Raw genomic sequence first — 27,049 nt, forward strand, 5'->3', positions numbered from 1 at the left:
TTTAGCGTAAGCCAAATATTATTCCTAACCTCATTTTAAGAAATAGATGAAAGATTTCTTAGAAAGTGGAATGAGAGGAAAGAAGCTGGCATGAGGATGACTGAAAGCAAAGAGCCCTTTCCTGAGGTGGTTATGCTCAGTTGCAGGAGGTAACTGTTGCGACAGACCGAGTCCTGTGGTCTTAGGGGGTTACCTGGGTGGTTAATAGCAGGGAAAGAAGGAAGATAGAATTCAGCACTGAAGCAGAGATCTACCTGTCCTTCTGTGGAGAGAGTACTTTGTCTGATGTCTCATCTGACTGTTGCATTTGTGTTATTTGATTTGACAGTAAGCCCTCTGGGGCAGAAATATTATCCCATTTGATTATTGAGGGCTACAGTTCATGGGTTTATAAATGAGAAATTATGAGTGCTTTAACTGGATATTGGCATTCAGTCATAGTCTGAAAAGAGTTCTATGTAGAAGCTTTGATGTTCTGTGAAGGAACTGATTTAAATATCTGGTTTTATCTGCATAAGCTCGCTCAAAGCGTAGATAACCTACTGATTCCATTGCTGTGCCAGGAGGCTGTGGGGAGAGGAAACAAACCTTCAGAATTCATGTTATGAAATAGTGTGAGAGCACAGGGGTGTAGATCTGTTCTGCTGAAAAACAAGATTTTGAGTTTTTTCAGGACTTTGGTTAACAGGACCTGCAGTAGGAGCTGCTGCCAAGATTCAAGGGTATCCTCTATCTGTGAAGAGAAAGCATTGCATACTGCTGCACAAGCAGCTTACTTGCCTCTCTAAATAGTCTTAGGCCACTCTCAGGGATGAAACAGCCCAGTAAGGGACGCTTGGCTGGGTAGAGACTTGAGCAGCGCTTGGATTCTGCATGTGTAGGAGCAGCGTGTTGCGGCCATCCCTTGTCCTGCCCTGACCCCCCCTGTACACTGCAGGATCTCAGCAGACAGGCATTTTTCTTCCTCCTTTGCATGCTGAGCCCTAGGAAATTCAAGTCTCTTTGCGTTGCCAGTGCAAGAGAACTCCAAATATATTTTTTTGAGGTGTCATTAATGTGCTGACCTTTGTCTTTTTGAAAAGCAGACTGTTAATGGTCTTTATATTTCCATCTAAATAAATGACTTGCCAAAAGATCAACCATTGCCATCTATCGAGACTTTCAATATTGCTTTAGAAAGAGTGTGCCTTTTTGGCATTTAGAAAACAGTTTCACATTTTCGAGGATATTAATAATTTCTTAGTTATGTTGAAGTGATGTAAGATGAAAATTTAATGTGGATGTGACTGTCTATTTGAGACCCTGTAAGCTGTTGTGCCTCTGATATACGTGGTTTAAATGAAGTCAACGTTTTCTTCTGAGCTGTAGTTAACTTCTGAAGTGAGGATTATAAAACTGGCATTGTAAATACCTGACAAACTGCTAACATTCATTTCAGTGCGGATTCTAACTCATCTTTATCAGCTTTATTACAGCTTTGATGTTGTCTAAAACTTTAACGATACAAGTTCATGTAGTGATGTTTCTCTCTAGTGACTGAAAGTTGAAGTGGAAAATGAGAGATTTTAGCTATTTCACACATCACATTTTTTACACGTCTTACTGCTTTTTATGTCATTTCTGCTCCACCTATTCACACAGCTGATGAGATGAATATTCCTTCGGCAGGGCCTAAAGCTTTTAGGGGATTCCTGAAGCGTTTCCAATAAATAGTAAACACATTAAAGACCTTTTTGAATACTAGCTCATGAAGCCAAGTTGTGTTTAAAGGCTTAGTGCTGGCATGGGTAGCTTTCACCATCCTTTCCTGCTTGGAAAGAAAAGTTATCGCTGGGTTGTTCATCGCTGCTGTCTGTAGGCAGGGTTGTATTTCTAGGGAAAAGTTACTTGAGGCTGCTGAGGTCTCTGCCTCTTTTGGTCTCTGCCTCTTTTGGTCTCTGTGCTGCTGCTCTTGTCTGGTGATGACCCATCTATTCAGGTGCAGTCTTGGGCGGGGAAAGATGGGAAGGGAAGAGAAATAGCCTTATGCAGCTCTGGGACTGCAGGAGTGCCTTAGCCTGCTTCCATAATTGATGTTGGGTAGGAGGAGAGGGCCCAGTGGGATGAATTAGCGTCCATTGAACATACATGCTAACAGATGTTAGCTGAAGTAAAATGGAAGATGCCCACTGACCCAAATTTGGTGCATTGTCCTGTTTATTCTGTCTGTCTGAAATTTCCATGCTCTGACTGTTAAGCCTTAATATGGAAACAATTCCTTGCTCAAGTGTTTTACCACGTATGTTTTTACAGTTTTAATGCATGCAGTGCATCTTGTCTGGACTGCATCCCTTCACCGTTGTTCTTTGCTGAGCCATCATCAGCTCCCAGCCCACATGTGCCCAACCGAGGCTTGGACCATTAACGTGGGCACTTTGCCAGGAAACTTGGTGTTTTGTAAACACTTAGGTTTGCTGTTTTGAAGTCTACTAAATGGTCAGCACTTTTTTGAAAAGCAAATGGAAGCAATCTTGTGGAAGCAATCCCATGGAAACAACAGGCAATAAATGCTTGTGGTCACTTGAAAGGATTCTGTTTCAGAAGTTTATTATTGTTAGTTTCTGCATGGGGCACAGAATAACGTCTGGAGTGCCAAGCAGTTGTCAGTTGGCACTTTTGAGTGTGATCTGACTTAAGTTTCCATGCAGATAAATTCTCATCCATAGTTTTATTTTTGAATTTGAAGAAGACTCATGGCTTCACATAGTTGGAAGTGTCACCTGGCCCTCAGAAGTTTCATTAAATGCTCTATTTTTAATGACTTATATCACCGCTTCTTAAATATGAATATCATTCTGAGCTATGATTTGAAGTAGATGTGTCTGTAGTGCTAGAAAATCAGATTATATGAGGGGGCAGGCTTTAATGATGAGCTTGTTTTAATCTCCTTAAAGACTGTGTGAAGTCAGGTTGCCTTCTGCATGACCAGACGCTGGTGGTTGGCCCTGAGACGCAGTACTTGCTGCCACTGCTGTCCTGAAAGCAGAGCTGAACGCGTGTGTGGCAGAAAAAAATAAGGAGGGAGAAGGAATATCGGAGTAGGATATTTAGGCAAAGTGTTACAGCTCATCTGAGGCTAGTATTTCTGACATATTGAAGTTTGGTGTTCTCACTCATGTCTCTTCCCCATCCCTCACACACACCCGTGCTAAAGAACTGTAATAGAATGCGAAAATATGTGCTGCAGCTAAATGAGGGCATCATAGAATCATTAAGGTTGGAAATACCACTAAGATTGCAGGTCCGACTGGCAGCCCATGCCTGTGACTGCTCTGTCACATCCCACAGTGCCACATCTTCCCTTTCCTTTAAACACCCCCAGGGACAGTGATTGCACCCCCTCTCTGGACAGGCTATGCCAGTGCATCACCACTCTTTCAGAGAGTAAATGGTCCAACCTGAACCTCTCCTGGTGGAACTTATGGCCATCACCTCTTATTGCTGGTTACCTGGGGTGCATTGTATGTCTGGATCGAGAGTTGTGAAGAATATTTAGACATAACATTATCCTTCTTGTGGAATCTGAGCTCTAAAATAAGACTAGAAAGAGATACAAGGCTGTTTGGTATCTGACTCCAACTCTCTGACAGAAAAATCAGAGGATCTGAAGAAAGACAGTGTGCCTGTTTATGTGCAACTACAGCTGGGGGATGCAGGATGCTGAAGGCCTGTGTTTGTCCTGCTGCTCTCTGGTCCTTGAAGACTAACCAGGAGCCTGATCTCAGCCTCCCAGCAGCTGGGAACCCACATTCCCATGTGAGGTGTTCAGGCCTCAGCTCCGCAGATGTGGGGTGACAGGAGGTCTGCTCCATGTCATGGTAGCAGCTGCAGTCCCTCTGCTCTCCTGGGACTGCCCAAACGCTTCACAGAGAAGGGCTGTCATGACTGGATCCTTACTGGTATCCTAGTAGCGTTTACCTGTCCGTCGGGAACATACCAGAGCCATCATCTAGTGTTTGTGATCCCTCTGTGTTGATGCTGCTGCTTATTTTCAGCTGCAAACACCCTTAACTGCAGTGTGACTGCTGCAGGACGTCTTGCTTCCTCTAGAGACATGTAAGCTGTGTACTCGAGGTTTTGCGGTGGAGAGAGCTGCTTTTGTGGTTTGTCATTGTTCTCTTCCCGTGCTGTTGTCACAAAGCCCCATTTCAGCAAGGTTCCTGCTGCCAGTGGGTTCTGACTCTTGCAGGGAGAAGTTCTACCCTGTGTGCACTGAAGTTCAGTCCCTTCTTTGTCTCTGTACCTCAGATGGCAATAAAAGCTTCCCTGGTCCATCTCAGTGTTGTACAGCTTGACTTAATTTTTAGTCTCTGCTGAATAAAGCACGTGAAACAATTTTTAGAAAGCACAGTTTTCATTTTCATTTTCGTTTCTGTAGCATAATGGAAGCTAGTAATATGTGTCTGATTGCCATCACAGTGTATTAAGTGCTCGTGAAATGTTTTATACTTGGAATGGATGTCTTCTAGCTTTCTCACGTAAACCACAACAAAGAGCCCGTATGATGGGTTCTTTCTGTCACTAGGATGTGTTTGGGGCACATAGTAATGACAGGGCCTATTCTGTGTATAGGAAAGAGGCATTCACCCTGCTCCCAGGCACCTCTGGGCATCATGCTTGGACAGGATTTGAAATAACACCTTGCTGCAGAAACAGGCAGAAGAAGACTTTTAGTGTGCTCCCAGCAGTGTGTAATTTAAAGCGAGCAGGTAGTTTTAATCCACCAACATTAGACCTAAGTGATTATCTTAACTGGCTTTTGCATAAACATAGCTGTAGTTAAAATAAAACAAACACTCTCATGTTTATTGTGAATGAAGTAACTACGCATGAAAGCTTGACAGAATCCTGGATATTCTTCAGGGATTCATCTTCAACTATTCTAGTGTTCATGCATCTTATTTGCCTTTCCCCACTTGTTCTGAATTAAAACAATTTAAACGGAGAAGGTACAAAACAAAAATCCTTAGCCTCTGAAGTCCACATTTAACAGAGCATTGCATTAGCTGAGCAAAATGCAGGGTAGTCCCTCGGCTTCTTTGGAGAACTGAAAAATTGGAGCCCAGCAGGAGGAAGGTGATGTCCTGGAGAAGATTGGCTGGGGAAAAAAAGGATTAGGGCTGCCTAAAAGTAAGCTTTGTCTTCGTAGAATAACCAAGGAATACTGGAGTAACTTTGTGCTGTTACTTTTTTTCTAAGCTTCTCTTTCTCTTTTTACCCCACAGTTGCTCTTGGTCGTAATCAGCCCTTGAAAAAAGAGAAACCAAAATGGAAAAGTGATTACCCCATGACGGACGGGCAGCTGCGCAGTAAGAGAGACGAGTTTTGGGACACAGCACCAGCTTTCGAAGGCCGCAAGGAGATTTGGGATGCCCTCAAGGCTGCTGCACACGCTTTTGAGAGCAATGATCATGAACTGGCACAAGCAATCATTGATGGTGCAAACATAACACTACCACACGGTAGGTTCAGCTGACGTGGGTTGTGGCCTGTGAACAGGTTTAACTAATGAGTTTTTAATCTGAACATCGTTTGAGGCATGCAGCAGATTTAAGTACTTATACTTCAGTGTGCACGGTACCTTTCTATTTGATGGTTCAGAGAAAAATGGTGTTAGTTTGTAGAAGGACCAAGGAAGCCTTTCTGCAGTTATTTAAGTGTGAATGTTTGATCTGTTACGTTTTATAAAGGGCAGGTTAAGTGTCTGATCTCTGTGATTAACAGTTTTATCTTTCCCTCATCCTGTAGAAGGCTTGGATGTTCAAAGAATCAGTTTTTCCAGTCAACCTTTGCAAGGCAGTAGCTTTTTTCTTGATCCTATGGGAGTCTGTGGCACTTAAATTTGCTCTTAAAGTTTCTTTTCTTGAGAGTATGAAAAACCAAACTCGTGGTGCTGGTGATCTGCTGTAAGCTTTTGTGCAAGATGCACTGTAAGCACTCAGCATTTTAGTTGCTTTCCCTTTCACAACGTTGTTCCAAATTCTGTTTTTTTTAGGTTCTGTTCTTATTCACTATGCCTCTCTGAACAGAATCACTTCCCTTTATGCCAAATACAAATATGGAAGAGAGAAAACTGAGGGGGGAGAAGGAATAACGAGGGTTATACCAAAAAATGAGCTGTTGCCCCAGACACATGGAACTGAATGCTTTATAAACAACACTGTATTTATGTGGTCTTGGGTCTCCTGGAAAGAGGAAAAAGATAATTTAGAAGATTTTATACTGTCTGTGCTAATTAATCTTCATGACGTTCACTACTCATAGAGCTACTTTTTTTTTTTTTTATCCTTTTATTGGCTGTGTTCAGGATCTCAATTTCCTTCAGTCACTGTTTATCTTGCTTTTCCTTCGGAAAGGGTGGGTTTAGTGGTCTGGCTGTCTTTTTTCCATATAGAAGCATGAAACATTGCAAGTTGCTGTGCCTTGGGATGATTTTCCCACTCCTGTTCAGCACTCAGTCTGTAACTTAGTTGAGAGGTCGGAAAGTTTCAGGGCTGCAATATGACCTGTCTTTTCCATAATTCATGCGCAGTGCATTGTAGTCCTCTAGAACATTGTTTGTTTTCAAGGAGGTTTGTGTTTTGCTGGCTTGATTGATAGCTTCAAGGGCAGTTACACGTATGGAAATGATTTCTGAAGCAGATTTAAAGAGGAATTTGTCGATTATTTTCAGAACCTGCCAATGCTGAGGTAATCTTCTTATACAAACCTGCTACAGTTACGTCAATTATTAGTCCTAATCAATTGGAGAGAGAAAGGTAAATCCTTTCTTTACAAGCTAGTGTGATTTTCTAGAGATAAACTCCTTTCTCTAAAGTGGAACTGATGTCAGAAGACCTTTCTGCAACTGTTTGTCATACCAACTATTACCTTTCAGGCTGCTTGATTTTATTTGTCAATACTATATTTTAAATAACATATTACCTTTATTACGTCCAAGAAACAAAATGTTCTTCTTCTAAATAGATGGCATTATTGAATTTTTGTCCTTCCAAAACATCTGTGTTGCTGAAAATGTCCTGGAAGAAACTGTCCTTGAGTGTTGAGGCAACTTATGAACTAGTGGGAGCTGTGTGGGTGAGAGGGGTCTGGCAAAGTGAGTGAGTGAAGATGGCAACAATTCTAAGTTGCCATTCAAATACATGGGAATAATGCCTCAGAAACTGAAGATTTGTGAGGCATAAAACAGCCACTGTGTTGTCTTGCTTACTTGCTAAAAGAAAAATGTTACAAAATATAGATTACCTTCCACAGTGGTTTCCTTCTGCGAATACGAGCTGTTCTCCGGGTTGAAATAGCTTAGTGTGAGGAACAGTCTCTCTGTGAATGCTTGCTCTGCAGAGAGTCTGATGCTGGTTATGACTGTATGCCAGACTGACAGAAACATAATTGTTTTAGAAAATGATAATCTGAATCACAGAGCGTGCTTTTGTGGAGAGAGGGTATTATTTGTGTGATGCAGCTCTGGAATTTGACAAGACCCTGATAATGAGCTATTTTGACAGCATTAGAATATGTGTTCAGTTTAAATGTTGCACAAGTGTACATGTGAACAGCACTTCCAGGGGAAATGTTAAATTCATGGCATCCAGTCATGCAGAGAAGCTGCTTGACACGTTGGGTCTCTGCTTCCACTCGTCAGAGTGGCACAACAGCTTGTAATTGCAGAGGAGGATTTTATTCAAATGGGAAAGTTTCAGCAGTTCAGCTCTGCTGGGAGCAGAGTGTCTGGATTCTGAGCTGGTGCCGCTTGTTGTGTCCTCCTCCAAGGAGAGAGGTTGTATTGTGTGCAGTTCTGACACTACCAAATTTTGAATAACTTAATTTCTTGAATAACTGCTTGCTGAACCCAGTCAGAGTTTCAGGCGTTAAGTCCCAGCGCTTTCTGGTTGCAAGCAGAAGTCTGAAACTAGGCAGATAGCTCTTGTTCTCTTCTTTGGGCAGTCTGAGGGGTTTAGGATGAGTGCTTTGCCTTGGAAATGAGCCCTTTCACTGTCACTGAGTGTAATAACTTGAGGGGGAAGAGGTGTGTGCACCCTGAAGTTCTGGCTCTGCAACAGACGATGCGCTCTGGATACTGCCTACTACTGACAGACTGAGTCTGCTTTCTGAGGCCCACATGCAGAATATTCTGAGTATTTCAGAAATAAGCCAGGAATCAAGCTTGTATTAGAGCATCTGTTGCCTAGGCAGACCTGGCCTTTGGTCAGGTTTCAAACACAGAAAACATTCCGAGTATTTATCCAAAATCTTGAGTGCGGCACAGTGATTTTGTACCCTCAGTATTGAGTTACTTTGCTTGTGACACTTGTCTCATGCATCAGCTGCTTGCATATTCTGTGTTGTGTGACCTTTCCACTACAGAGGAAACAACTTTGTGTAGGAACTCAAGTGCTTCTTAGTCAGCAGGCATTGTTGGTGTCATGCATGAACAGATGATGAATGAAAGCCTTCCATCTGCAGGGCTCCTGTTGTCAGCTGAGCTTGTCTCCAAGTAGGTAGAACAAACAAACTTCCCATGTTCCAAGTGACACCAAAATTCTCCCCATTTTTATTTACAAGAACTCAATTTGTGCAAAATTTAAAAAGAAGGGAGTTGTTAAAGCTGATGAAGAGCCTGGCTGCTGCGAGTGCATTAAATACTGAATTCTGTGCATGCCTTGTGCCGCCAACCACAATTTAGATGTGTGCTCACAGATGTGACACAGAGCTGTTCCCAGTGCCAGTAGCTCTCTCCGTGGGGTTCCCTCTCTCTGCACTGACACTGCAGCATGGCAGTGTCACCCATGTCACCTCTCACATCCAACTTTGCATCCATGACTGCTTACTTGTCCATGTAGCAAAGGCACTGCCAGTTCAGGCTGTCACTTATTCAAAGTTAGGATGCAAACTGAGTGCCTGCAGAGCTTCCTGAGAGAAGATGTATACATACCCACCTGTTTTGTCTTCTCCACCACAAACCCTGATAGGATCTGACCTGGAGTGCCAGCGTACCTCCCTGCAGCTTAGCTTTTGCTTCTTCACGTGAGAGGAAAATAGGAAATGGGCTGCCTAGACTGTGCATAAATACATTGTATTTCCTAGAGGAAAGCAAGCATTTAGGAAGATGAAGTGTAGGAATCACATCAAGACTATTTTTTCTGAGTTTAACAGTGTAGTTCTGGTAATTCAGTGCATGAAAATCTGTATTTGTGGTGGGGCTTTTTTGACAGATGGGGATGAGACATTCTTTCTTTGATTTCATAGCTCACCAAAGAGTGTGGATTCCTAAGGGAAAGTATGTTACAGGCACCTTCTAAGACAGATTTATTTGGTGGGGAAAAAAATAGAACGATGCAGTATGTTGATGTGAGCCTATGGCATTTCCTCTCTTTTATTTTCTTTGTACAGCTGAGGGTTAAAAAAGTACCACCACAACAGAGCAGCAAAGCCATAGCTCTGCGTTTGCCGCTCCCTGTGTGCTGACACACTGTGTGCCCTGACAAGCTGTGTGCCACTCCCAGAATGATGCCTTTGGAGGAGTGGGAAGAGGGGCTTGGAGCAAGGAGTGGTGGTGGTCAGCAGCTAGAGATGCTAGCTGTAGGAGGGAAGCTGCCCTTTCATTCCAACAACCTGGTGGGAAGTGAGGAGGAAATGCATCTTTTAACATTGCGTTTGGCAATTTGTCACCTGGGTGAGGAAAAATCCAAACCAATGTCATTTTTCTAACGGATGCCTTCTGCTGTCTTCTGCAGTTAAAAATAGCACCTCAGTATTAAATAAATAAATAAGCTTGTGGGATGGGCTTAGCGCTTCTCATCTATCTTGGGTGCCTCTGTGGGATGTATTTAAAAATAGAAATAGCATTCTCTCCAATTTATACGTTTTTCTGATGTCTTAAAGTAGCACATCCTCAATATTTTATTAATGAACCCATTTAAGTTTAATGAATGCTTTTACATACTTCTCAGCTATCAAAAAAGAAATGTTAGAAAGTATAGTACTTTATTAGGGACTGCACCAAACATTAGAGTTGAGCTGAACTTATCCTGAAAGTAGTTAATTTTAATGGGAATCTGTCTGGGGTTAAGTGGAGTTTTTACATTCCAGGATGGACACTTAATCTACTGTAGCATAGTAACCAGAGCATTGAAATTAGCTTGTTTAATACTGTTTGAACGATGAAGGTCCCCTCTGTAAAGCCTGGTGGCTTTGTGCTCAGGAGCAGTCAGCTTCTCTGTGCCTTCAAGTGCAGCTGCTGCAGCTCGCAGTGTGCTTGCTCAGTGAGCAGTGCTGCTGTGTGTGCGTAAGCTGAACTGTCATATTTACAGTGTCTAACACTTGAGATCATGAGAAGTGGGGATGCATTTACCTTAAGTACTGGGGAAAAGTTGGTGAGATCACTGAGATGTTCCAGCAGTGAGCAGAGCGCTTTCTTCGCCTTCGGGTGATGTCTGGGCCTGAAGTTCTGCACCTCTCTGCACAGTGCCTCTCACCTGTGTGCACTCACATGTCCAAGGCTTTCGTGGTCTGAAAGGACACGTTGTGTGGTTTCCTGTCCGTGTCATCGTGACTTAATGCAGTTCAGTACAGCATATCAGGAGGTGGTCACAGGGGGCCATGGCTCAGCACACCATCAGGATGCATGTGCTCCTCACTGATTTTTGTTTGCTTGACATACATAGCCAGAACTATGGCAGCACTCGCTAGCTTTATTTTATACAGATGTTGAAAACTGCTCCATTTCTGTTTGTAAATGAAGGCTTGTTGGATCCATGCTGTTGGATGAGACTTTGAGAGCACAAGGTGAAGGGGAAAAGAGGGGTAATGGCTGAATGTGATCAAACTGTATATCATATTGGGCAAGTGGGAGAGCAGCCTGTGGTCTGCGTGTGTTTGGCAGAGTGTCAGTGCTGCTTTTAGTGCTGATTGCACTCATGCTGAAGGTCCTGAGGAGGTTGTTATGCTACATAAGTCAATCACTGGGAGAGCTTCTGTTGCCTGCTGAGGTGGGTATTGCACCTTCCTTACTGGTCTGGGAGTAAACCATAAGAATCGAAGGGTTTTTAGAAATGCTTTTATTGAAGAGAAACCAGTCAGCTCTCTGTGCTGGTGGAGATTAGGTAGTACCTGAGAGCTTTCAGGGCTGTGTCAGCACTTACTGCCTGTGGTGCTTACTATTAATTTAATAAAAGGAATTACATATCACAGACAAAATCTTCTTTGTATTGAAGCCAAATCCTGTATCAGAAGAAGGCTTCTTCATGCCATACAGAGAGAAAACAGACTTTTTTCCTAAGTGGTGTTGAAGCATCATCTCCACTTCAAATGATAGATATGAATTTTGTTCTGCTGTACAGCTTGTACATCGCTTTCTAGAAAATACATCTGCTATGCTGTTTTCCCTACTCACTGGGGATATCTGCCAAACTTTTTACTCCTTTGTGAGTGTTAGGACTCCTACCACACAGCCAGCCTTTGCTAAGGCCCAGGTGCTGTGCAGGGATGCAGGGGTGTGATGCTGTTGTAAGACAGCTTCCTGCAAAGGGCCCTGCGTGTCCATCTCCTGTGCTGTGTTCCAGGCTCCCAACCAGCAGTCACAAAAAGTGAGCTGCCAGACAGAGGTGGGAGAGGAAGCAGTGGGAGGCAGTCAATAGGTGCTCAGAAGCTGGTCTTTAGATTTGTATAAAAATTCCAGAATATCCACAGCAAAATTGTGTAGTAGATCTGTAACACCAACTATGTCTCATTTAAAGTAAGTACTTCCAAAAGTGGAACTCAATTTTTGCCCTCTTTTGTGTGCAGTAGCTACATTTGACATCTTAACTATTGCATTGATCAGGCTACAGTTGCAAAAATCTATATGGTATATTTCACAGTTGCACAGTATTTTAAATTTAAGCTGCTTCTCTGAACAGCTGTATCCATTGCTTAGCTTTTGCTGGCCAGTTGAGTACCTTATTTGCTCTTTCATACCTTATTTGTCTGAAGAGACCTTTGTCATTAAGGAGAAGTTTTTTCTTTATATATTACATTGTCTACACGCAAATGTGAAAATAATGGTGAACTGTGTTTTCTGTGGATCTAGAACACTTGATCAGGTTTTTGTGATGTCTGTTAACTTATTATTAATTTATTTATCATGGCTGTGCTGTCTAATCTTAGGTTCCACACTTCCTAGCATTCCCTTTGCTGCAGGCTGAGCCCATCCAGCTGGTGGGATGACTTCTTCCACTTGGGAAGCACCTTGTACCAGGAAGGCACCTGCATGAGTGGTGTTGGGAAAGAGAGGATGAGCCATGCCTATGCTGCAGCCCTATTGCATGAGCGGAGGCCTCATAGACGTTGGGTTTGTGTCAGGAAGGTCCCTTTGCTCTGTCATTGTCATCGTTTATGGCTGGCCAGAGACTTATGTCTAGAGAGGCGTCTGGTAAAAGGAAGAGAACTGCTTAATTTTTGCCCTGGATCCAAGTGAAATTTAAAAAGACAAATAAGTAATTCTACCAGTGTTATCACCTTCTGTTGTCCTTTGAAAAGGAATTAAATATAGATGCAAACTGTGAGATGCCATTTCTAAAGGCCTTGCTTCGCGTTCTCTTCAGCCATTTTGTAGCTGTTTGGTTTAGAAGTCCCCAAGCTTCATCACACGACTGCATTGCATGACAAGCAGCTACAGCTTCTTTTGTTTTTTCTTTTTTTAAGCTAGAACTTCAAGGAGGTGATACTGGATTTACAAATATGAGTGAGAACAGTTCCTTCAAACTAAAAATGCAACACATTATTTCAGTTCCTGGGTGCGCAAAGCAATGCATTTGTTTACCTTCACACTGAAAAAGGGCAAGTGTGCAGCATTCATTTATAGACCACAGCGCCGCAGAAACACTTCCAAGTAATTTCCTCAGAGCTGGTAGTTGAAAGCTTTGGAGAAATTTTTGATTTGATTTCTATGTTTAAGTGGAGCTCTGAATTCTTAAGCTCTTGAGTACTTTACCCATTTCCCTTTTGAAAGCCTTCTAGCAGAGAGGGGCAGGGAGTTAACGCGAATAACACAATCCTGCGTTGACTTGGGATCTCCCAGCCAATTGTTTCTACTCTTCAGTTCCGTTTTCTCTGGTGTTCGCTCCAGGTTTTGCTCCAGAAGGACCCGCACAAGCAGGGTGTTAAGGTGGCTATGAGACACACACACTGAGGAAGAGAATGCCTTGATTTTACGTGAGGTGATATAAACGATTGCTTTCCTAAATAGTAAAGCTAGCTGCTGGTACCTTTCTTTTTTTTTTTTTCATTTTATGTAATTCTCAGATTGTACTTGAGTCAGAAGAGGGATGTAAGGAAGCAGAGCGTCAGTTCTGTACAGCAGGATGGGGCTGTTGGTTTGCCATGTCCTCATCTTGAGAGCTTTTCATACTTTGGAGCAGCGGGTTGTGTATCTTAGCAGGGCAAGAGCTGAGAACTGATTACTGTAGTACAGTGTGAGTGTATATTCACAATTTTCTTTAGGTACAGGAGGCAGGAGAAACATTCTTAATTCAAGAGAGTAAGGGTGAAGTGGAAGTGTTGGCTTCCCAAAACTGACCATGGCTGAGGATCCTGACAGCTTTAAGCAGCAGATCAAGGCTAAGCAGGTTGCTTGCATTCCTCTGTGTGACCTCCTCATTCCTACAGTACATCTGTTTGAGGGGCCACAGCAGGGTCAGAGAACTTCTCTAGGTTTAAAATGTCCTTTGTCACAATTGCGGGTTGACTTTGCTATACATCAGCAGTCCAGTCTTTAATGTAGCTGTGAGCACCTATAGCAACTCAATGGAGAGTGGTGGGAGGCAGGCAGCTGCTAGGACAGTTTTGCTGCTTAAACAGGGATCTGTAAATCCACAGCCTCAGAGGTGGTTGTTGAAGGGATCGTTTGTGAAGGACCTTTACCATTACAGCCAGCAGCTTGTGAATATTTTAGAAAAACAAGAATATAAACCAGCACTTATTTAAAGTGCAGTGCACTGCAGAGGAACCCTTGTCCCGAAGCGATTCTTAACAGCACTGCTAAATGGATTATTCATTTCCATTCCCTCCCAGCTGGGTGTGATGCCAGGTTTCCAAACAGCACAGAGATGTATCCATTGTGTCCTGAGAGGATGGTGTGCCCCAGTGGTGTGATCGGAGGGCAGAGGACGAGATGTTTTGGTCATCTTCTATTGCCAGGCTGTCCCTGAGCAGCTTCTGACCAGGTCAGAGCCACCTGTTTGTATAGGCTTGTTCATTAGAGAAATACCTGTTGTAAAAGAGAGCTCTTCAAGAAAAGTGCCGATATGTTCTTTTGTATTTAGTTAATTCTTCTGAGAAGACTGGATTTAGAGCGCCTAGCACAGGGTGCTCCAAAGAGTTGGTGTTGCTTTCCATCTGAAGTAAAAAAAATAACAGCTAGGTTAACATTTGGCCAGTTTGCTTTTCTCTGTACTGCAACCACCTTTCATAATATGTAGTGGAAAATTGAGCACAGAGACCTTTGAGCAAAGAATGAGAGGAAATGACAGTAGCTATTCAATGAGGCAATTAAAGATAATCATTTGAATTGGGTTAGCGCATCATTACCATTTATATTTTAATAGTCACCCCTTCTTTTATTTTGATTTTGTTTTCCCACCTTCAGTGTTCCAGACTGATGTGTAGAATGACATTTTTCTCATTGCTTCAAGCTGACAAGCTGGGTCAGTGCCCAGATCTCTGCTAGGGGTGGCTTTCATTCCCTTACCCCCTTATAGCGAGCGCTTGGCACGGCAATGCGCCTGCAGCAGCTTTCTCATCACTTGTGTTTTCAGTAGAAATCACTCATTGCTGCTTCTGATGAGGTGTGTTGGTGGCAGAGAAGGACATGTCACTGAGGTGCCTGTTGGTTTGGGTACTTCACACAACTCCTAACCTTGAAACGGGATATTTTCTCAAAAGCCCTTCGAGCCCTGAGTTACAGCTAAGGTGATGCTTTCTGCCATGACTGCCATGATTAATGCTTTTAAAATAGCTGCCAACATCCTGTCTGAGGGGTGCTGGATTTCCATGTTTTCCTCACACGGAATACTGAAGCAAATCATCAGGATGTGAAGCAGCTGTGAGTGACTGAAATATTTATAAATCTAAGTGCAGGTTAGAAACGATCAGCCCTTCAAATAGAAACCCACTTACAGCTACATCCTACAGTTGTTTTCTTTAAGTATTTTTAACTTATGCTCTTGTTCTCTGAAAGGTATTTTGAGAAGTTTCATCAACATAATTGCTTGGACTCTTCTCAATTCTCTTCCCCTGGTAGCAGATGCCCGTCTGTTTCCTGTCTTTGGTTTTAGTTTGCCTTTTCTGCTGTGCTGAGGATGACTGTACAACACTATTTTCAAAATTGCAGCTTGTTTGTTTCTTTTTACCGTTAATAAGTGATCAGGAAAGTACAGCAAACCCCTTTAAAGAACAAACAAAAAGCAAACAAGACGGACCGTATGTTACAGCCATAAAACACTCAAAATAAAATTGGCCTCGTGATGAAAAAATATCTCAAATTCTTCTCAGAAGAAGCTGCAGACTGCTCACTGATACAGTGGTGCAGATCATGCAGACAGCAGTTCATGTTTGCCTGGAGTGAATAATGTTCCTTTGGTTTCTGACAGCGGCGAGGACGTGATGAGTAGTTTATGAGATACTCCATGTTGGACATTTACTCCATCCCTGGGTGCTTGCAGCTGGGAAACCAGGTATCAGCTTAATGTGCCTTGCTGTCTGCTACTAAAATGAGAAAAAGAAATACGAAGAGTTTAAAATGTGTCTGTCATAGAAAATTTCAGCGTAAGCCAGTGGGAGATGCTGCCATCTCTCCAAATAGGTGATCTACTGTAGGAGATAGTAGACTACGATAGGAGAGGTGGCATTGCTCATTTCTGTGCTTGACACAGAGCATTTTGTCCCCAGGTTTGTACACCTGGAGCACACTGTCTCCTTGGAAGCTCAGGTGGATAAATGAGGTGTCCCTGTGGGTGCACCCTGCTTCTCTTCTATGATTTCCAGTGGGCAGTGGTCAGGAAGTTTGTCGTCATTCTCTATTTTGGCTTCAGGTATCTGAATAGGACAACAGTGGTACCTTTTCTCACAAGGCAGTTATGTTCCACATAGCTGGAGAAGTCGCCTCATACTGCAACTTTCTGGGGCCAAGTGAGGACTGAGCGAGGTGCTCCTTGGTGTGTCACACAGCAGTACAGCACTCACAAGCCTGTAAGTGTGCCAAAAGGAGATGTTCTAACACTTGGAATCGTCTGAATCCTCTTTCAGTAAATTCCTTGAGGTGGCAATTTCAGGTCATTGCAGCGTTTCAATGAGCGGGTGATACAGCCTTAACGTTCAATCTTCTACATTTATTCTCAATCAATACTTCTCTTTTCTCCTTTATTCTAATTAAAAATAATTCTAAAGGAACAGTGGTGAACACCTTAGAGGTGAAGAGGATATTAGATAAAATAAACTGTTCAGCAGACTTGCCTCAAATCTCTCCAGTAACCTTGTTTAATCTTCCCCTTGCCCTTTTTAAGCAGTCCTTTGTTGTAGCCTTAGTCTTTTTTTAGGATGTAGATACTAATGTGGGGTTGTGTCAGTGTGTTTGACCTCTCTGGAGCCCTTAACATTTTTCCTGGTTATCCTTGGAGGCTGTGCATGCAAATGAATGACTCCTGTGCTTATTAACTTGGCTTTGAATGTTGACTCAGGGATATGAGCAAGCTTGGGAGCAGTGAGAAAAGAATATTCCAGGGCAAACTTGACTAGGTTATTCTGTGCTTTCTTTCCATCCCCTGCTACATGCAGAAGGGGGGTGGTGTTGTTTAGTCTTAGAAAGAAGAAATTTTCTGTGTATTCCTCTCTCATTGCAAACAGATGTGGGACTTCAATGCACTCCATAAAAGCCTACATTCACTTTTTTGTTAGTCTGTAGGGTTGTCTCCATTGCTGTGTTACCTCAGGCTATAATAAGTACTGTCTTGAGCCAAATTTCCATCCATATTCACTTCTAGCTCAGACTAAACCAAGTCTCAAATGTCATTTTGCTGCCCAGAGAGGGCATTGTGGCTGGCAGGGGATTGCTCAAGGTTAAGCACACTGACCCTGGTCATGCAGGGATGGGATGGCTCGAGTTACAGCAGTCACCAGTTGTTGGTTGAAGCTCCCTGTGTACAGCAGTACTTCTTTCCCTGGCCAGCCTGCGCTTCCTTTGCCTGATAAGCAAAAGGACATGCTGCATCTTGGGGTGGGGATGTGAGCGAGTCCAGAGTCGAACCAGCAGAAAGAGGCACGTGGATCATACCTAATGAGATCAATCCCAAGCAAAGGTAAAGTTGTCTTGCCTTTATGTATTGCTTGCAAGGGAGCACAGCCAGCTCTCGAGTAGTTGTTGGATGCTGAAGTAGTCAGTAGTATTGATCGACAGTGTCCTGCTGATCTCAGCTAAAGGAAAATCCTTTTACAGTGAAATGTGGATAGACAGCAGTTATCTCGTCTTCCAGGAGTAACTGGAAATAGCAAAGTGTTTGTTATGGTAGGAAAGCGAGGCTGAATAGCTGTGTGTTTGGTGTATCATTACTGTGCAGTGTCCTGTTGTAATGGACAAAGGCTTTTTTTTTCTCAGCACACCTAAAGCAGGGCCCACAGAACACACTGCAGTTCATAGGATGATGGAGTCCTTTTGTAAATATAGGGATTCAGTTTAAGCTCAACACAATTTCTCCAGTCTGAATGACATCTTCTGTTTGTGAAAAACAAAGCGGGGTTTTACCCCAGCGGTTGCTACGCTGTGCTTTGTGGTGACCTTTGTGCTGCATCGTGGTCAAACATCCATGAGTTCTGCGTCGGAAGGAGACTGACACAAGTCTGTATCAGGAGAGCAGAGCAAGAACTTGGTGTAAGACCTTGTTGGCAAGAAAAACCTCCAGCAGTTGTATAACATGCCGTTAATAACCTCCCATCTAGTATTCTATTTTAACTGCTTTAGTTACAGGATTTTGTCTGGTGAGTGCTAAGTGTTCCCTGCTGGCAGAGTACTTAGAAATTCAGTGGCTGTAAAGGCAGTGACGACTTTTGTGACTGAGGACTGCTTCTGTGCATCTTCACACTGAACAGTAACCTGCTCCCATTGCCTGCTTAGCTGTCTGCAAGGGGATGTGATTGAGATACTTTTACCCTAGCACCACTTCACCCCCCTTTAAAGAAAGTGGGTAATGGAGAACAGCAAATGCAAATGAAGAGGGTATACAAAGGAGCTCTTTTACCAAAAAATAAAAATCTGGTTATCCAAGAAGCCTGTCTAGACAGACATCCATTTTAATGAAATGCAAAGCAGGACAGTGCATGAATACTTCATTAGTAAAAAAGACTTGTCATCTTTGAACCCTGATATAATATTTCGTGGAAGCTGTTACCTTCTTGCAATATTAGATCCAAGTTTTAGGGAGTGCTAGAGAAGTGGCAGAACATATGGTATTGTTAATATGACAGCTACTGAGCAGTAATGCATAATTGACTTTCGCTATCCAGCCTCGTTTGGATAAATACTCACTGGTGAACCTGTTCTAGAGTTCTTATCACAGCAAAAATCTGCACAGAAAGGGAAATGGAAACTTACTGTAAATGATGCTGTAACCAGGTGACTGGTTCACCAGCCTCTGATGCCATGGCTGTGGTTAATGGTCACAGTCTTTTTGCATTGTTTAGTTAGTAGCATAGGTGAGTGTGAGATTCTGGAAGTTCACTGCAGACAGCGCATGCAGCACCCTGCATCCTCCTCTAGTGTCAGTTGCAGGCCAGATGCAGTTGCTGCCCTGTCTACCCGTTAAGATTTGAGCTGAAATGATGCTGTCTGATTGTTAGAATTGTCAAAAACAACCCATATGGGATCAGCTCAGTCTGTGTTGTGTAGAGTTTGTAGTAGTTGGTGTGTGTGTGCCCCACTCAGGGTGAAATACAGTCGAGTGGCTTGGTGCTGCTCTGAGTGTCATCGAGGTGTCTTAGCCTGTGGCTGGGGTTTGAGCCCCCTGATGGTTCTCAGGGCAGGACCTGGCAGGAGGTGCTCCAAGTTGTGCTCCCGATGGCTGACTGAAGAAAAGTGGATTGCTTATCTGATTTCTGTATTTCAGAAGGCAGTGTTAATTATCTTTCACCTTCAGCCCAGTTAATCAATGCTAATGAATTTCAAAAGAAACACCACTGCACCTTCCTTTCCCACTCCCTCCCCCTCAAAAATACAGCCCGGTACAAAAAGGTTTTTGACAAATGCAGGTAGCAGTGACATGCAGACAAGTTGGCTTTGATTTGCAATTCATGCATGGGGTGTACCTCAGATTGGGTAATGATGGCACATCCCTCTTTTCCAGCACAGATCTCATCCCATTGCCTCTCAGTTCCTTTGGCAGAGCAGCATTCACAAAATACCGTTGCAGGGCACAAGCGCTGCACTTTGCGGTGCTGCTGCCCTCTTGTTCCTGCAGGTACCTGGTGCTGCTGATGTGGTGATCGTGGTTTGGGTTTTCTCCTGTGTGCCAACTTGCAGATTCGGAGTGGTTTCCTGATGAGATCTCCAGCTCGGTTCCAATCCTTGCCTTCAACACGCACCCCTTTCCTGGCTGGATGCTCAGGTGGAGATTTGCTGTTCATTAGCATCATTTGATAAGAAGGGACCTCAAGAGGCTGTCCAGTGCAGTGCTGTGCTGCAGGCACGTGCAGGTGATTGCTTTGCCAAGCTCCTCAGCTGGCTGCATGCACAGTATTTTCAGTGATCTCGGAGCTTAGGTGAGCTCTGCTTTCTGGAGAACATCCAGGTGTGGGTATGGGCACAGAGCAGCCACGAGCTAATCCTCCTGCCAAGGAATGGGAAGAGATGTTACAAAGGCAGTAGCAGAATGCCCACGTCCTCCTCCTTCCCCTTGCTGTGCTGTCCCAAGTGCCATTCATGCTGCCTGTGGCGATCTCCTGGCTCTGGGAACAGCAGTGCTGCAGAGCTGAGCCAGACCGATGATGGTCCCCTTATGGAGCAGCTCTTTTCCACTGATCTTGAAACAATATTTATTAGCTCTTATCAATTACTATCTACAAAACCCATTCTTTAAGGTGGTGAAGTTCTTCGGAATAAAAGAGGCTGAAGAGGAGAGCAGAGCTGTGTGGGGTGAGTGCTCGTGCTGTCCCTTTGCAGGGAGTGTGGAGCACGGTTTTGTATGGTAGCCTTAGGGTAGCTGAAGTTTGCATAGCCTATGGAAGCATGGTAGGAAGAGACCAGGGGGGGCACTTGTCTGTGTGCCTCGTTATGAAACGCTTCATCCGCAGCGTTAATGATGAGTGCAGGTTTATTGTTCTCCATACATGATGCAAGGCGCAGCTTCCACAGAGCTCCCACACAGTGCCCTCCAGGAAATGGAAAAGCTGCCGTTAGTAACTGCAGCACCAATCTGTTGTCAGCTGCCCATGGTTGTTAAGTTACATGGGCTTTCCTGTGGAATTTTGCTTTTTTTTTCTTATTAACTCCGTTCAGTTTGCAGTGGTTGTAGGTGAGCTAGAACAGAGCTCTGCATGTTTGCACTTGTTTGTCTCGACCCTGTTCTCTTACTGAGCAGTCACCACCACTCATGCATGCTGTTGACAGCAGTACACTTTTTTTCCTTATAAGATTCTGTGTTTCCCAGCCATGACCAGGAATCAGCTGCTAATGAAGATGAAGAGAAAGCTCAGCTTCTTTGCCTGGCTTAATCATCACTCTCCAAGAATTGTACTGTAGCATCCAGAATAGAACCCACTTGTTTTCTGATGCTTGTAACGAGTTTTCATGCATTTGTGACCTGTAATTGGATACAACCAGTAGAGTACAGGTGAGAACTCTGCTCTTGCCAATTTATTGAGCAATCCACGCTCAGCTTGGTTTTGGAATGGAGTTTTTCAGTAAGAAAAACAAATGAAACAGCTGTTCCTTGGGCAAATGTGTTATACACAGACACTGAAGCTCCTTAAATAGATAGTCTCATTGCAGTGCTAGATTTTGTTTTGTGTTGGTTTAATTCCTCTTCCCTGCAGCAAGTCTGGCTGAGGAAGGTGAAAAGGAAAAATCTGCTCAGTTTTTAGGGTTGGGGCATTTCTGAGCAACACTCCTCAAAGTGCTTAAGATCTTAGAGAAATGAAAGATCCTTTAGGAACACAAGACAGGAAATTCAGCTTTTTTCTGAGGGGAGAACAGTATGTAGCTTTTAAGCAGTGGCATCAAAATGCATTAAGGCTTTCCACGTTTCTGAATGAATGTGATCATGTCAGCTAATTTCAGTAACACTTGAAAAAGTTTGGATTTGTGCTGTGTGGGTCTGTTAAAGTGCTGGTGTGTGGATGTGTGTCCAAGTTCTGAGCTGCTTGGGGATGGAGCAGTGTCCCAGCCTGTCCTTTTCCAGAAAAACATCCACGTACTGATCATCTCAGGAAAGCAACCTTTTACAGCCTGCAAAGCAATTTGTTTAGGAATGTTCCAGTTCCATGTGCTGGAGGATCACATTTGCTCACTTTTCTGCCCAAAACTATCAGGCTGTCTCCTACCTGGGTGGCAACCAACAAGAACCTCTGTCTTGTGATTCTTTCCAGAGTTCCCCAGTCTCCAAGTTTATATTACTTTGAAATACAAATATAAAAATAAATTATATATATATATATACTTCACTGTGTTTCTAGCATTGGAGAGGCTTATGGTTTTAGTGCATTTTTTGCTACTTTTTATCAATGGCTTTGCTCAAAAGCAGCTCTTCATATTGCTGTCTGGGTACTCTGTGCAGAAGTTCATTGAAGTCGTGCTAGCATCTGGAGAGCTGTTCAGATATTTGAGTATTCCTTGAGTATTTACAGTGTCAATACACTTGCTCTGTCCTCTCCTGGCTGTTGCTGTAAAACCTTTCTGGAACACTGTGATCTTTCACATGAGCAGCGATCACTTCTCTTCCTCCTGAGGGAGCTGCATCCTTCCTGCGCTGTAACTGGCTGCTGGGGGCCCTTGTTGCCTGGGTAACAGGGAAACCTTAAAAAATACATATTCTTTTGCATTCTCTCTGTGTTCTCATGAGAACTCAACATTCTTTTCTGTGTCCCTTTGTGCTGAACAACTTCAGTAGCCCAAGCTGGTGTGTTATGCAGGAGGGCTCAGAACGTTTCTGACTTGCAACAGTGGCATTACTGGGGGGCTGCAGCTCAGGTGTTTGCTTGCTGTGCTCCGTGCAGGGCTCACAGCATGGTCTGGGTGGGAGCTCTGCCTGGCTGCAGCAATGGGAGCACTCTGCGGGCAGCACACTCACCTTCTCATCCCCTCTCTGACAATTTGCATTTGCAAGCATTGCTTAAAATAGCTCCAAACTCACCGTGCCTTCTGGTAAATGCATTCAGCCTTCTCTTAGCTTTTGGACTCCAACCAACGTGACGCTTCTTCGCACTCTGCCTTGGAGCCATTTACAACATTTTAAGGGTTGTCAGTGGAGCCTGACCCTCCCCAAAAGTCACTGCCAAAAGCCTCACAACCGCGGAGCTGTGCTTGTCCCACTCGGCTCCTGCAGGTGGGACTGACGTAGGTGCACAGCCATAAAATGAAGGCTCTGCTTGCAGTGGACTGATTCTGTGCCTTAATCCATGTGTCCACATCCTGCTCCATGTTTTGAATGTGATGTGGCTCAAGAGTCTGGAGTATTTTTACCGAATAAGTAAAAATCCTAAGAAAGGATGGGTGTTTGGCCAGGTTTGTGGTAGCTTGTGGCATTAGCAATTTGTCGTAGGCTGGTGGTCAGCCTAGGATAGCCCCAGCCAAGGCCGTGCATGAGCTGGTGGGGGGCAGCTGGCCCACAGCAGGGATTGAAGCTGGGTGATCTCTGAGGTCCCTTCCAACCCAACCCATTCTATGAGGCTATGCTTCTGTGGTAGGGCTGTGCAGTTTTGATTGCAAGAGGTTTCCTCTACGGTGTCTTGAAGAACAAGAAAAACAAACCTAAAAACACACGCCCACACCTCCAAGCTGGCTGCTCTTTAATAGGATTTTTTATAATATGACTTATCTGATGATGATTAAGCAATCGAATGTTTATAGCGTATGCTTTGACCTTGATGTTAGTTCAGCTGGGCAAGGATATAAACGATGACTAAATTCCACAGCAAGCTTATCCCATTGTGTTTGAAATCAGCTCTTGGATATACTTCTCTAAAACAGGGACACTCTTGTTGAAATGCATGGCTTTTAAAGAACGATACAATTTTAGCTGCAGTAGCTAAATTTAAAAACTGTTGGGGTTTGGCTCCTTCTCTTTTTTTCTCTCAGCAGCAAACTGTCTGCTTGTTTCTGTGAGCCGCGATCCAGAATTTAGCGCTGCGCCATTTACGAAATTGATGAGGTGTACAGAATGAAAGGAACACTTTAAAGCTGAAGGCTGAGGACTTCAGGACTCACTACATAAATCACACACAAAGCATCCTGAAAGCTCTGGGGCCAATACAGTTTTGATCAAGCTGGTTTGCTCGGAGATTCATAAATGATACAAGACTGCACTGAGTGCCATGTTTCTCTGAATTTCCTTTCCTTTTGCTTTGTTTTCTCAATAAATACCACAGCACGGCAGTCTTGCAGCTACTGGTACAAACAGAAAGTCCCCAGAAGTGGCTGATGCTTTAGCCAAACATTTCCCCTGTGTGTTTTCGTCTACAAAAAAAAAAGCAGGGGGCCCATCTGTCTAAAAGGCAGCACATATCCAGCATGAGAGTCACAGCATATCCCCAAGTTAAATGTTAGAGTGCGCTCATTTTGCTGATCAAACAGCAAGGTTTAAGGGAACCCACTGTCAACATGAAGAAGCCTCCAGCCAGAAAAAAAAAAAAGCAGCCATCATTTCTAACAAGGAGCGGTTGGGTGTTTGTTGTGTGCAGGAGTGTGGAGTCAAAGCATTTCTGTAACTATTCTGTAGCTCAGGGACTTGGCTTCCCTTCAAAGGCTCCAACTACAAAAGGATGGATAATGTTGCAAGTGAATGTGCCCCCTCTAGGGGCAAAAATGTGGAAATTCGATGGAGCAGGTAAACCCAAGGCACTGGAGATGCATTTCCTTGGAGTGGGAATATCTGTTTTATTTTTAACGCCACGGAGAGGGGATTTCTGTTGTGGTGGGGATGCAGTTCCCTTGGCATCTCGCTTCCCTGGCTCGCTGCAGGCGGTGACGTGTGCTGTGCGTAGCAGGGCTCGTTTCTTGGCTTCTGACACTGCAATCGTAGGATGTTAGAAAAACGTGCTGCTGTTTTTCCAAGGTAGCTCTTGAAATGCCTTTGCACAGGGTGTGTTTCATACTGCATTTAACATTTATCCGCTTGCGGTTATTAGTTCTGCAAGAGTCGTAAGTTCTTGAGCTGTTTAGCGTGTGCTATGACCAGTAGGGAAGGATGCTGTATGCAAGGCAGCATAGCTGTCTTTTATAGCTACAGCCAGGTTATCCTGGGGAACCTCTCAGGAGTCTGAGGAGATGGAAATGACTCCTGACACTACAGGGATGTGGGACTGCTTTAAATCTGCTCTGGTTCCTTGTGTGCCACATGTCACTGTTCCAGCAATGACACCCTGCTCCATTTGGAAATGCAGAGTTGTCCGGCTTGGGTGCCTGTGTTTGTTTTCTCTGGCAGTGAGCACTAAAACATGGAGCCTATATGAAACCATTTCAGCTATTTCTGCATGTTTGAGAAGTTACAAAGTCTTTTTTTTTTTTTTTTTTTTTTTTTTTTCCATAGTGGTCTTTTGCCTCCAGGCTTCACCATTTTGTCCTTTCATAACTCACGTTTGGGATCATGTAATTCATCCCAGTAGTATTTTCTGGAAGTTCGCATGCCCTAAATACCAGGCTGTGCTGCCAGTGAAGCGCCCTTCTACTTGGCTCATGTAGGGTATGGCTCCATCTCATTCTTCTTGCTGCTCCTGAAGTCTATCAGCTCTGTCTGAAGGGTTGGGTGCATTTGGGGGACTGCTTCAATTCAACCCCAAGTTTCCATGTGGAGACAAGGTGAAGCAGTTCCTAATGGGAACTTAAGGCTGATCCTTTAAGACCTCAAAACCTACCTCATTGCCATAACAGTGGGGTTAGCGCTCCCAAGTGTCACTGCTTCAGTTTTAAACGTGAACCACATCCACACTGACTGTTTCCTGTTCTCTTACCCCTCAAGGTGCTCTTACAGAGTGTTACGATGAACTGGGCAACCGGTACCAGCTCCCCGTCTACTGCCTCGCTCCGCCCATCAACATGATCGAGGAGAAGGGCGACCTGGAGACTCTGGACATCCCTGACCCACCGCCCAACTCAGGGCACGAATGCCAGCTCCGTTTGCGCCTGTCCACAGGCAAAGACCTCAAACTCGTGGTCCGCAGCATGGACACGGTGTACCACATGAAGAGGCGGCTGCACGCAGTGGAGGGAGTGGAGCCCGGCAGCCAACGCTGGTTCTTTTCGGGCCGGCCGCTCGCAGACAAAATGAAACTGGAGGAGCTGAAAATCCCAAAGGACTACGTGGTGCAAGTCATTGTGAGCCAGCCCTTAGCAAACCCGACCCCGGTGGAAAACTGATTTCTGCTTGTTTATCGATTCTCCTTCTTTCCCTCTCTGTCGTGGGACTGGTTTTCACTACCCTGTCTTCTTTCGTTTTGTCCTGCTAATGGATTGGTTCCAAGAATTGACCAGCAAAAATTCCATCTGTGATGGAGATCTGCAAAAACAAAACATAAAAATGTAAACTGGCCTTTGGGGTTTGCCTGATCTCATATTTAACGCAGCAGCAAGCAGCAAAGGGTGAGGGTGAAGGAAGGAGTGGGAAAGGGAGGGGAAAAGGGAGGGCATGCAAAGAGGGAGGGGCGAGGTCATCTTTCACTTAAACAGTAAAAGCATGTAATGATCCTTAAAACTGTAGGTGGTGTCCTGATCCACGGAACACGAGTAAGAGAGCACTTTTATTTAAAAAAAATAAAAAATGGGTATTTCATATCAGCACCACCTACAGTTCACAAGACTTGCAGCTGCCCTGTGTAGGTCCCACTGTGTGTTGTGGAGGTCTTGCTGGCTAACCTGAGGCACATCAGGGTGCTGCCGAGGCATCGCCAGTCCTGAGCAGGGCTGGGGCTCAGTCTGTCCTTCTGGCAGCTCCTGCCGTGCTCAGCCCATGCAATTGTACATTCCGAGGTGGCAATGCAGTCCTGTGCCATTGCTGGTGCCAGCGCTGGGGACGCAGCCTGCTGGGGCCTTAGGCAATAACTGTGTGAAAGTATACTCTCACGTACTGTACTGTAAACCTACAAGACTGACTTTGCCTGAAGTTTACCTGCTGCCTGGCATCTGGGTGTGTGCCTGCCGCAGTACTGTACAGCACTCAGAGCATTAAAACAGACTTTGAACAAGCTGGCTAGGAGGAGTGGTGAGCTGGTCTGCAGTTAAGGATGAGGTGCATGACTGTTGTCTGATGGCACTGGTGTGCCCACTGCAGTAGGTTAAGTGCAGTTACACCCAAATGCAACGAATTGCAGCCTCCCCTGCTCCGTTCTGGAGGGCTCCATGTGGAAAATGGTAAGAACATAAAAGCACACAAGTTTTAGCTTTTCCTGTGTCATTTGAAGCAGCAGTCATTCTTGATCTGGAAATATCCTCACCAACACACAGCAGCAGCCCAGAGTGCGGCTGTGGTGTCCAATCAACAATACTTTCTCTTCAGAATGTAAGAGGAGTCCTTGTGACAAAAGACAAATCCTTTTCTAGTCTCAAAAATGTGAATCAGACAAACATATCTGGGGGGGAAGAACCTGATCATCAGTTACCTCGGGTAGAGGTGTGCTCTGTTCCTCAGGCTTGTCTGGCAATGCCTTTGCTTGAGATCTGCTCCTTTTAAACTTCATTTCTAGTTTGCTTGTTTTTGCAGCCATCAGTGAAATCATTCCTTCGAAGGTCCGACACACTGGCCAGGTTTGATTTTTTTTATGGATTTCTGCCTTCCCATTC

General features: G+C 44.2%; 1 protein-coding gene across 1 annotated transcript in view; it reads left to right on the forward strand.

The window, feature by feature from the left end:
- Positions 1–26,168, forward strand: part of UBTD2 (ubiquitin domain containing 2) — a 47,398-nt gene extending 21,230 nt beyond the window's left edge. Inside the window, exons 2-3 of the mRNA XM_048961123.1 lie at positions 5,265–5,501; positions 25,233–26,168. Of these exons, the coding sequence (XP_048817080.1) occupies positions 5,265–5,501; positions 25,233–25,630 (635 nt within the window). The 3' untranslated portion in view covers positions 25,631–26,168. The remainder of the gene's footprint in view (positions 1–5,264; positions 5,502–25,232) is intronic.
- Positions 26,169–27,049: the final 881 nt, after the last annotated feature.

The sequence above is a fragment of the Lagopus muta genome, chromosome 14 (genome assembly GCF_023343835.1).
Source record: "Lagopus muta isolate bLagMut1 chromosome 14, bLagMut1 primary, whole genome shotgun sequence".
Lineage (NCBI taxonomy): Eukaryota > Metazoa > Chordata > Aves > Galliformes > Phasianidae > Lagopus > Lagopus muta.